The sequence below is a fragment of the Phalacrocorax carbo genome, chromosome 4, assembly GCF_963921805.1.
Source record: "Phalacrocorax carbo chromosome 4, bPhaCar2.1, whole genome shotgun sequence".
NCBI classification, from domain to species: domain Eukaryota; kingdom Metazoa; phylum Chordata; class Aves; order Suliformes; family Phalacrocoracidae; genus Phalacrocorax; species Phalacrocorax carbo.
In genome coordinates, this window is record NC_087516.1 from 17159644 (window position 1) to 17172038 (window position 12395).

The following is a 12395-nucleotide window of genomic DNA, read 5'->3' on the forward strand; positions in this document are numbered from 1 at the left end:
CTGCCTCCTGAAGCCTCATGAAATTTAAGAATTCTACATAATCCAAACAGCCTGAGCAACAGGCCAAACAACAGACAGTCAACTGCATTGCAAATTCTGTCTGAAACACTTCAGAGGCCTTTGGCTGATGCAGGCATACTTTAGAAGTAGCCAAGAGCTGTTAAACTCAATATTAACTTTATTTATTAAGCCCTTACAAAAAAAAAAATCAGAACACCCCAACCAAACCACACCACAAAAAAAAACTACACCCACACCATACATCAACTTTATTTCACATGAACTGTGGAAGGCACATCAATAATCCAAAGGCTGCTGTGGTGCCCGCAGTGAAGCAAAGCACTAGTTCACAAAATATACCGAATCTCTTCCAAGGAACAGCATGAAAAGGAGATAGTCATACTAACCTAAGACTGCTGTTCTCCTCTGAAGTTCTTCGTACTTAACTGGTATTTAACTTAGGGGTTTTGCAGTATACAATACTTAAAATCACGAAATAAAAAACAGAAATATTGGGGGTTTTCCCCCCTTGAGGCTGAAAGCAATGTGTAAACTAGTATTAGGATTATTAAGACGTAGATCTTAGAAGTTTTCTGCCATTGATTCAAGATCACGTAATTTCATCCTTCCTTTGCAGGAAAAAATAGTAACTCTGAATTAAGAAATCACTTGATATCTTTTTTTTAAACCTCAAATTATGCAATTAAAGAATAGCTATGCTTAAGAAAAAATATCTTTGTAACTCCGACAATCACATACTGGTGTTCAGTGAGTGCTCAACTTTACTGGACTATAACAGAGCCATTAACATGGTTAAGGTGAGTGTACAGAGATGTAGCAGACAAACACCCTTCCTTACTGTAAGTTATTATTTAATTTTTGTGCTTCAAGAACAAGCTGACAATACCAGGAAGATTAACAGTAATTGCTATTTATACCACGCTTCATGTTCATGACGCTCAGCTGAAGGTAATTCTACATTCAGTTCTTTCATCTCCTTTGTGGCTTTAGTGCTTTCATTACGAAAAATGAAGCTTTCTGTCAGATAAAGCCAGAGGTATTTCTATCCAAAACCTTGTGAATAAATAAGAAAGCTCAAGACTGCTAATCAAATCACCGAACAAAATACAGTATTACTTGGTTTCTGGAAGTGTTTTGTATACATGCCAATATAGAAAAATGTTTTCCTAGAAGAAGAAAATTAATTTTCCAGAAATGCTAGTTTACAGTGAGTAAATGGAAATAACTTATTTCATAGTATCTATGCCAAAAATACATTTAATGAGTGGAAAACGTTTGTTTCTTCCTTACAAACATCGACACATACTATTAACCGGCAAGGAGAAAGCAGCAAACAGAAATAAAGAAAAAGTACGCTGCTCTTATCAGACTAGCACAGCAGTAAGCAAAGCCTACGCTATGTGCTAACTTTCCCAGTTGCAACTATCTGTTTACTCCCAACCACAAGCTGGAAAACAATAAAATATAAGGAAAGAGAACAGGAAAGGGAAAATTTATTTTTTCCACTCTGACCAAAGGTTTCACAAATTTAAATGGAATAATTACTCAAGGTTAAAGAATTTAAAAGTGGCTACAAATTCACAAACTGCTTTATTTCAAATGAAAGGGTTTCCCTATTTCGAACAACCACTAACCCTAACAAAATCAGTCTAGAATCTAAAAAACAATTAAGGCAATTTTTCTTCCTTTTCATGTATCACAAGTAATGTTTTTGATAGGTCATTCCTATATATTCTGCTTTCCATGTGTAACCACTGTGCTCATTAAGACCTATACAAACAGCTGATTGCTACTGGAGGTCTAATAAAGATATAGTATGCTTGATGATCAATGCAGACTAGATTTCTACCACTAGTTAACTTGGCAGATTTAAAACTCATTAAAAAAGTAGTAAAATCTTTTTCATTATGGAGCTGGCAGACCAATGCCAGCTTGCTCAACAACAGGACAAGGGGCAATGGGCACAAGCTGGAACACAGGAAGTTCAACCAGAACAGAAGAAAAACTCCTTTCCTGTGAGGGTGCCGGAGCAGTGGCACAGGCTTCCCAGGGAGGCTCTGGAGTCTCCTTCCCTGGAGACATTCAAAACCCACCTGGACACGGTCCTGTGCCCCCTGCTCAAGCAGGGGGGTTGGACAAGATCATCTCCTAGAGGTCCCTTCCAACCCCTGCCATTCTGTGATTCTGTGACCACTGAGATTAAAAAAAAAAAAGTAACATTTTTAGAATAGCACCAGGAAAAAAGAAAAAAGCAGCATGGCATTATTAGTCAACTACAGCTTTTCTGTCTTACATTTTTAGGTTACTACCACTTCACATATGCAATAGCACTAAAATTCAAAGGACAGGAACTTGGACTCTGCAGAGATATTATCTCAATTTTATGAGCAAGAAAAGAGAGGGACAAAGACCATAAAAAGGTGTGCCTGTGTCAACACCAAGAGCATGCAGTTTCATGTTATACTTAATCTGCAGTTTATTAGGGGGCAGGGAAGGAGGAAGAAACACCCAGAAGCAGTAGCCCTGCCCCTACTTCCAGCTGTACATTCCTACCACTTCCCTAGAACATGCTCCAGCAATTTTGCAGCTGCAAGATAAGCCCATTTGGTGTAGAGATCCAGTAAGGCGTGCCTTTTCAGTGTGCTTGTTTTCCTCCTGGTCAGTGCACTAGTCTGACAGACAGCATGCAGTGACACCCAGTTACATGCCATGTCTTACTTAGGAATCCACAACAAGAAGCTCAGTTTATACTGTCCCCAAGGAAGAACTACAGTGCAGAGACAGCCTAGCAAAAAGGATGACGCCTCTCAGTGCCACCTGCTCCTTTGGTTTATCTTTATGTAAAGGTGAACAGTGAGAGAGTTAGCTAAATTACTTCATGCTCCAGTTCCGATGTATGAAGCCTTAAACCAGAGGAGTAATACAGATTTTCTATCCTGGGTGCTTTTGTTGGCTGTGGGTCAACCCAAAATAATAGTAATTAGCAAGGCTGGCAGGCAGGACAGGATCTGGCAGAACTCAACAAGAACTCCAAAACTTTCAAGTGCCCGTCTGTTTTCTTCTCGATATAATCCTGTCCTCTAAGTAATCTCATCAACTGTGTTGCAGCTTAACTAAAAATCTTGAAATAGCCTTTCAAAAAGAGGAAAAAATACCCCCAAAAAAACAAACAACAACCACTATATTAACTCAAAAGATTAAGGCATACAAAATGATTTGGTTTTCAAAGAGCACAGGCAACAGGGCAGGTAAAATCATGTACTCTATATTTTAAAAGGCTGAAGTGAAGCTGATAAATGCCAAGCATAAGAGCACAGTGGAGGTGGAAACAAAATGCTATTTTAATTTTGATTTTGGTCTTGTATATCACTCTCTTGCACTATGTTTGCAATTTTGTCTAATGAACACCTGTAGATCAGATTTTTAATCATGAAGGGCTCTTCACAAAAAGACATAAATAACAATACAGGGCTGACTGCACCAAGATTTTCACTGATGCAGTTACTATAAGTGTCAGACCCCCTTGGGGACCATAGCAGAACGCACAGCTCAGGAAGCACTGGTAAAACCAGCTGAGCTTCCTCCAGCATATGGCTTCCACAAGTAGAAGACTACCAGGGATGAAGGGACACAGGCTGTCACTGGGTCTGCAGAGATGAACCCAACAAAATACTTAAGAAAAAATCTAGTAGAGATATGAAATGCAAGGGCCTCAAATGAAAGCACAATGAACACTTGCAATGATGCCATTACTTAGGTATCTGTCACAGCATTTCTCATATTCGCTCTAGATGCCATAGAAGACTTCTTTCCTGCCTTACATCCTCACACAGATACGTTCCCGCTAAGACCTGGCCTTTTGGCCTTCTGTCAGGAGGCATCTAAAGTCCCAGGAGTGAAGTAACAACTGCCCCAAGGCTCCTCTCCACTCTCCCACTGCAGTAACTCACAACATTAAAAAATGCTTTTGCACTTCTGCACCAGTCTCTGCAATTTCCTAACACAACCGACGGCAGGCACTGGAAAAATTCACCACTGCAGCTTAATCCACCTTGGGCACTAACTGCAAAAAGCCAAGTCTCTCGAGAATTACAACTTATACTTTACTTGATCAGTTAAAGCATATTCTAGGATAGCTGCATAAAACCTGTACGAACACTGATACACATTAAATTACAGTCTCTAGCTTTTCAGAAGGCATCGGTTTCTCCTTTTTTTTGTGCCACAGAGTAGACGAGTGTAAGTTGTTGCTTAAAGCAGAGAAGGGCAAAGGTAGGTTATTACTGCTCTCCAGAGCAGGCTGAAAGAAAGGACAAAAGATCAGAGCAATATGTGAAGGGTGAACACAAAACTTTTTTCCTACAATTCAAGGGCAAAAATAGGTGCTAAGCAATTACTTGGAAGAAACATTGCTACTGTGTCTGGTATAAGAAAATACCCTCAGGTTTTTCTTATGAAGGCAAAAAAGAGAGACAAAAGGGCAAAGCGTCAATTAGGTAAGAAAAAATAGGTGTTTTGCTAGACAAAAAATAAAGAAACAAAGAGGAGGTTTGAGGTGGCAACAAGAGCTAAAAGTGTCCTGAAAAAGGGAGTGAAATTGCTATGCAGGTCTGAAGAGCCTCACTTAAACTCCAAACATGTTTTATCACAGTTGTCCCCCATTTCAGACCTCCTTTGCCGCTTCACTTAAAATGCATTTGCTTTAAAATGTAGATATGTGAAAAACTTTGTCACTTACAGATTCATCTTCAAAATATTCTTCTGCACGGAAAATGTATTCAAAGCTGTGATTTCCCAATAGGTATAGCAAGAAGTTACTGAACTATTCAGCATCCAGAAACTAAGATGGAAGGAGGGCTCGTAGAGTCTCTGATGAAAGACTCAGAGGCAAGACAGAAAATTGCCCACCTGTCTCTGGATGCTAATGAGAAGGTTTAATTTCCTTCTATCAAGATGGAAGGAATTTCTTTCCATGTTCTGCCTGCAGTGATACTGTAGCCCATCGTTTGCAGACTTATTAACACTAAGCATCCTAAGTAGCTGTTTAATCATTCTAAACATAGGTGATGGCAAGTGCTCATGCTACAGAATCTTAATTGGTGATAAATAACATGTTTAAATCATCACACACATTTGAAACAGCAGTGGAAAATGAATGGCAGTGAACCAAAATACTGATATAGGATTTCAGAATTAGAACAAAAGCTTTACTAACGTTTGTTGTTTAGAAACAGACTTCTTTGTCTAATATTTCAGATTTCAGTCCCTTTGCTGCCATTAAAAAATGTAATCATAATGTGGTCATCTTATTTCCTGCCCAATGCTCTACCACATCAATTCAACTTAATTCCCAATAATTTAGAAGTATTTTCACTCCTAAAATGGTTCATCTGCAATATCTTTATTGTAAGAACATCACAAATTTAACACATGAAAAAAATGTGTTCTCTTCAGCACTGGCCAAAGCTTGCAAGGGAGCGAAACAACTGAAGCGCTCTAGAAGGCTACTGAAATAGACACAAAGGTTAAACAGACACGGGAGTTATCAAAAGAAACCATTATTAGGAAATAAAGAGAAGAACTTCTTAGCTATGTGGAATTTTGAAAAATCCTACAATAACAACCCAGAATTTATCACTGCAGGTAAGTAGAACAGAACAACATTTTGACTTCAAACAAGGACAGAAGACACAGAGAAAGAGCAAAAAAAGTCTATATATACTTAGATAAAAGAAGAAAAGGGATACTTAAGTCAACTATTTAACAGGAAAGGCAGAGATGACAACAGCAAAATTAAATGTCATCTTTGTTCAAGTCTTCATGAGGAATTTAATCAGGAAAAATATTTATGGCAATTAATTTTTAACAAGGCATCAGAAGTACAGGCTAGAAAAGAAGAATGTTAGTTATATATTTATACAAGTTCAATGCATTCAAGTCAGCAAAACAGGACAAAATTGATCCAAATTTCCTGGAAGAACTAGCCAAAGTAATTACTGAACCATGAGCATAACTGCAGAGATCTTATGTAGAAAGGTGAGATCACAGAAAACTGAAGTCAGGCAAACAGAAGAAGGACCTTAGATGTTTTTGATCAAACACTCAAAGGTTTCACAATAAAGCTGAGTTATTAAAGCAGCTGTTTATTCCTGCAGTGGTTAGTCCTGTTCCCTTCTCCCATACTGTCAACCTGGTTCTGGAGCTTGTTTGACCTCTCATCAAGCCGGTTTTACTGAATCACCTTTCACTTCAGTGCACTAGATGAACTAGCTTCTCATCAAGGGGCCAGACAAGCACTGAGGATACAATCAACAATTAACCCTTCCAGCAACGGCAGCCAGTTGTTAGATCCACTCAGTCACAATACAAAATCTCACCCTAGTTTTGAGGGGCAGACAGGAAGACATGAGAACAAGTCATCAATCACCAATAACTGCATTACAGCATTTAGAGCATGACTATTTTTCCTATTCCTTTTCCTAAAGCAGCCTAAATTTCCTGGGCAATTCTATAACGCAAAGATTTGAAAACATATTCTTCCGCTGTAGTAACTTCACAGAACAGCAGGAAGTTTGAAACCTCACAAAGCAGTACTAGGTGTCTTGTCTCTGGGGAAGGGCGTAGCCAAAATTTAATCGCAGTGTGTATCTAGACCAGAGTCTGCTACTTGAGTAGTCCAGATCTCAGAGCTAATGAAGTAACAATTGCCCAGCCCAGATTTGTTTAGAAAAAAGAATCTGATTATTTCCTTTTGATAAGGCAACCAAACTACTTAAGAGGAAGATGACACGTTACAGATCATGATTTCCCTAAGGTTTTTGATACTGTTTTGCCTTACAGCAAACTAATACTGCCTACAGGAAATCGCAGGGTAGCTCAAGCACTTGCAAATAGTGCTCTCAAGCCTCAGCTACCAATGTTTTCAGCCAAACCACAACAGGACTTTTCAGTACGGGATCAGCTGAAATCTGTGCTGCCTCATGACAGATACAATACTTTCAGCTACAGCTGGGAAAGCAGGAAAGCTGGTAACATATGAGTCGCAGATTTTTGAGTGCAGGTAACACAAGACATAATGCAACAACAGAAACAGTCTCTACTGGACACCAACGTACTGACTTGGACAAGTACATGTGTCTACATACAGGATGGAAATCCAATGACAAATATGAAAGCAAATTTGAGTACCAGTCTGCAGAGAAGCATGGGATTATAGAGAAGCACGAAGTGAGCATGCTGCTGATGGGGGGGGGGAAGAGCTTGCAGAATAACACATCCAAAACATATCTGCCCTACTCAACACCAGCAGCGTCCCGTTCTGCAGAACAGATTTCAGGAACACAGACATAATTAGGCTGAGGTTTCACAGTAGCTTAAGCCAATCTAGTTGCTGGCTGTCACAGTCCCACCCTCTGCCTCACATCGGCTTCAGTACTCATCTGACCAGTCCTTGCTGGCAGCACTACATCAGCATAAGAAGTACCCCGCTTCAGAAAAAAAAAGAAAATTGCCGCCAGCTTAGATCCTTTGTGAGTCACTTCAAGTGCTGATGGGAGCAAGAAAGGCATGCAGTCGTAACAGTGGCAGTCAGATAGCTTAAACTGTTACAGAACAGCAGTTTAGCCCTGACAAAATCAACAAGTACACTGAGGTACGGAAAGCGTGACCCATATGGTGAAGCAGAATGCATCGCTTTGCTTAGGCCAGAAAACAGATAACTAAGATGGAGGACACAGCTGCAATTTGCAAATCAGCACGAAATCGTTCTGAAAACGAAGAATGGTTCAGCAGAGAGAGGAAAACAGAATCTGATCTATTTGTAGCAAAGATGACGTCAGGCATTAGGAAAAGCATTTTAACTATAAAGACTGCCTGCTGTAGCACTCCACTGCCTACAGGGGGGCACATCCTCTGAGGACTTAAAGAATCTACTTATCATCAGAGTAGGCAACAGATCTGACAACTTTGTGGGTTTCCTTACTGAACAGAATTTGTTATTTTTATTATCCAAGTCCAGGGCACTGTGTACAATGCAGGTAAAAAAATTAAGAATGCAGCAAACGTATGGTGAGATCTCTGCTAGTAACAGTTAAAAAAAGGAGTAGGATAACTTTCCTAATGCACCAAACAACTGACTGACTGTTCTGTCTCACATCAAGTCCTGGAAGAACAAAATAAACTGTGCCTCTCTGTCCTAAAGGATTATTTAAGTACCTACATACTTTACCCATCAATAACATTACAGCTGTTCCCCTGAAAAGTAAAGCACAGACAGACCCATTTCACCCTCACTAACATTGGTTGGAACTTACTAATTCAGCTGCTAACAAACAGCGACTATATTACAGCGTACAGGGAACATGGGGAACAGCAGGTAACACACAATTCACAAAATTAAAGATCCCTCAAGGACAAACTAGATTTATAAAGAGCATAGCTTTACAAGTTATAATTGCCATATAAGCAGAACTTGAGTCTTATTTAATTACAGCATCTCGATCACACAAGAAGGAAAGTCAAACATAGTTCAGGGTTTTTTCTGATGCAAAGCTAGCGTTACTGCAATACAAAGGTCATAGGCCAGGCACAGTCATTGAGTTCTGAAACAGGGTTAAAAGATGAAAGATTGAGTACTTTTAAGAAAGAAGAACCATTCATTCATACATGCACTTCTTCAAAAGAGAAAGGAGGCAAGCAAACTCCTGTATAAAAATTTTTAGGGAATGAGAGATTATGTTCATTGCAAGCTGGATAGTTTTAATCAAATTTGCCAATATTTAGGAATACCAACCATTCCTGCCCAGGGAGTTTTATCAAGTCATAGTAAATTTGGTCAAAACTTTGTGGGAGGCTCAATAAAAGTGATCTAAATGTTGCTCTAGAAACAAAACCCAAATGACTACAGTATCCGGAGGTTCCAACAAAACCTGTTCCGTTGCCGTCAACAATATGCCAATCCTGCTGCTGGGGGTCGGGGGGCAGAAAAGTCCCAGGTGTTTGCTTCCCTTCACCTAAAATCCACTCTGTTAAGACGTCACAAGTGTTCATGCCGCCACAGATGAAAAATAAAGCAAACACACTCACAGATAAAAGGCAAAGCAGCATTACACAAGGTCTCACCTTCTCCTCCCCCCAAGACCCTCTGCTCAGCCTGTTCAGTTAGCTAATCCAGCAAAAAACGACTCGCGTTTTCTTCACCCGATTACCAAATTGAACGGGCTCACAAGAAGGGACCTGGTGAGCCCCAAGAGCAGTACAAGGTGGCATGTGGAAAACAGGGGGAGGATGCTAGAACTCCCCCAGCCCGCTGGCAGCAGTAAGTGAGTTACATGCGAGACAGTATACTTCACCCTCCTTTTAAATGCCTGTTAACCAATCTGGTTCTCCAAAGAGCCATTAATGCCCCGAGATGGGAGGCACTACTTCTTTCAGTACGAGTGCTGGCTTTGAAGTATCTACCTGAAACCCTTCCATTACGCTCGAAGCTGCTGCAGTAAAGTTTGCCTTTCAGGTGACGCATCAGCCTTGCTGACTAACTGCTCTGATGCAAGAATAAAAATTACTTTTTCCCGCGAGTAAAATCATATGTATTTAAAGTAAAACAACCTGCCTAGGGTATCTTTAGGCTGCTCACGGATTACACGCTGCGCATGCAAACGCACAGGCAGCCGCCGGCAGGCTCGGGGAGCCCCATGCGCAGCGCCGGTGCCTCGCCTGGTACCGGTTAATTAACGAAAAGCGGCGGGGCTCGCAGCCGGCCCCCCCGCCGCCCCCCCGGCCCCCAGGGCCACCCGCTCGCCGCCTCGCGCCCCAAGGGGGGAGGCTGCTCCGCCGCGGCCGGCCCCGGCGCCCGCTCCCCAGCCCCGGGGGTAGTCCGTGGTACGAGCCGGCGCCCCGCTTGCCCGCGGCCCGGCGGGAGGGCAGGCGGTGGGAAGGCGCGGCCCCCGCGAGGGAACGCCGCTCCCCCGAGCTGAAGGGGACCCCCGCAGGGGCCGGCGAGGAGCCGGCGGGGCTCCGGAAGCGAAGGGGGCCCCGGCCCGGCCCTGACGGGGCTGCCTGCGGCGGGAGGGCCGGAGCGGCCGGGAGCCCCGCGGGAGCGGTGAGAAGTTGGCGGCGGGGCGCTGACAGATGCGCGCTACCGAAATCCTCCCCCCCGCCTCAGGGGAGGGGAGCGGAACGGAGCAGAGGTCGCCCCCACCCGCTACCTTGTCGCAGTAGAGCCCCACGAGCTGCTTCATCCGCCAGTGCGGAGCCGAGAAGACATCCACCTCCTCGGGGAAAGGAGCCATGTTTTCCCCATAGAGCCCCGGCGGTAGCTGCGCTAACGGCGGCGGCAACATCCGCCCGGCGCATGCGCGGCCGAGGGCGCCCCGCCGGCCCCAGCCCCACGTGACCGCAGCCGCCCCGCCAGCGCAGCTGCCACCCGCGCCACCGCCGCGCGCATGCGCTGCTAGCCCCGCCCCTTCCCGCCGAGCGCTGCGTGGCGAGCGGCGCGGAGGGACCGCGCCTGCGCAGTACGGGCGGATGGGCGGGGAGTCTTGGCGGGAGGTGGGGAAAGCTTGCATCACCCGCACACACTGAGGGTGTGACGGTGCGCGGGGAGTAAAGGCGATGCCGGCAGGTGAACTGGTGTTTGTGAGGGAAGGCGCATGATGTGTCCCAAACTGGCCTACAGTGGGGAGTCTGCGCCCAACTTTTCACAGGGGTTGTGCCAGATAAGCAGATTAAAGCACTGAATTTTTCGTGGACGAGTTTAAAGGGAGTCTTGGTTATTTTCTACCGATATTAATGCAACTGAAAAATTTGGGCCCAGACTGTTTTTTCAGTGGTGCCCAACGACAGGCCAAGGGGCAATGGGCACAAGCTGGAGCACAGGAAGTTCCACCTCAATATGAGAAAAAACTCCTTTCCTGTGCGGGTGCCAGAGCAGGGGCACAGGCTGCCCAGGGAGGCTGTGGAGTCCCTTCCCTGGAGACATTCAAACCCCACCTGGACGCGTTCCTGTGCCCCCTGCTCTGGGTGTGCCTGCTCAAGCAGGGGGGTTGGACAAGATGAGCTCCAGAGGTCCCTTCCAACCCCTATCGTTCTGTGAAAAAGCTATCATGAGATCCAATGACTGCAAGCTAAAGGTAGACAAGTTCAGGCCAGAGCTAAGGTTTGCCTTTCAAGGCTATCAAACCGTTGGAACAATTTCTCTGGCGGTGAAATTGGTTTAAACATCATGTGAAGCATTTAAATCAAAACTAAGAACTTAAATTAAAAATGGCTGTGCTGAGTTAGATCAGAGGCCCTTCTGGCCCAATGTTTTGTTTCTAGAACTGGCCGGTGAGGAAAGGCAGCTCAGTAGGGGATGAGGTGGGGATTCTAGCAGCTGTTGGTCTTATTTCCATTCCCTCTGGGATGTTATGACAGGTCATCTCTTTATTGAAGAACACCACTGAGCAGCACCCAAATCTTCTTCCTGAAGTTTATGAGCCCTAACCTGGTGTATCCTTGGAGAAAAGCCATTCCAAAACTTAGTATCCATCTTTATGTCATTTTAGTTTATACTGTATATTTTAAGTGGAAGTTTTAGTATTGATGCAAAAATCAGTTGCAATTTCTGCCCTGTTCTATATAGAAGATCACATCAATGATGCTTCTAGTTTTGCTTAGACCTGAAATTATTGAGCAAAATTTGGTTGCAGCAAAGTGATAATAATAAAAAACTCATTGACTTACATGGATAATTGCACTCTAATCCCAAGCCCAAAACAGTGACTTGAAACCTTTTGATTAACATGCTGGTGCCCTATCAGCATGGCCATGGTTCAGAGAGTTTAGGAAGAGAAATAGGGAGAAAAAGCATCAGAGAAGTAACTGAAGTACAGCTTTTGCTGTGTCCACCATATCAAACACAAAATTGCACATCCATTTGTGGGTAAACCTGTCTTTCCTGAAGACTCTGCTGCAGGTAACAAATAAACTAGTTTACCTTCAGCAAAATCCATCAGCTAAGTACCTGTGCATCAATGTAAGCATGACACTATATAAATAAGTAGATTAATAATAAAGATGCATATATTCACTAAGGCATGGAGACTGTTTAATAGAAAGAAAAGAAGAACCAGCATGTTCCTCAGAAGTGTGAGTCCATAGACAAATTACTCTAAGGTTATAAAAATATTTTTTTTAAAAGAGGGAAAAAAGTAGTGTGGCTGTATTTGCAGCAGTGTATGGCACAGAATATTTACACTGAAGATTAGGTTATTGAAGCCATTTGATGATTTAACAAAGTACTTTTAGGGAAAAGAAGCTGGAGGGAGAATAAAAGTAAACAGAAGTTGAAGAGATTTCTTCAGTGCACAGCGGGTATGTCTTAATCCTTTTGGTTC

The 12395-nt window shown here is 43.1% G+C and overlaps 1 protein-coding gene across 1 annotated transcript in view; it reads right to left on the minus strand.

Moving 5' to 3' along the window:
- The window catches only part of FBXL5 (F-box and leucine rich repeat protein 5), a 37122-nt gene extending 26699 nt beyond the window's left edge, over positions 1–10423 (minus strand). Inside the window, exon 1 of the mRNA XM_064449164.1 lies at positions 10227–10423. Within this exon, the coding sequence (XP_064305234.1) occupies positions 10227–10361 (135 nt within the window). The 5' untranslated portion in view covers positions 10362–10423. The remainder of the gene's footprint in view (positions 1–10226) is intronic.
- Positions 10424–12395: the final 1972 nt, after the last annotated feature.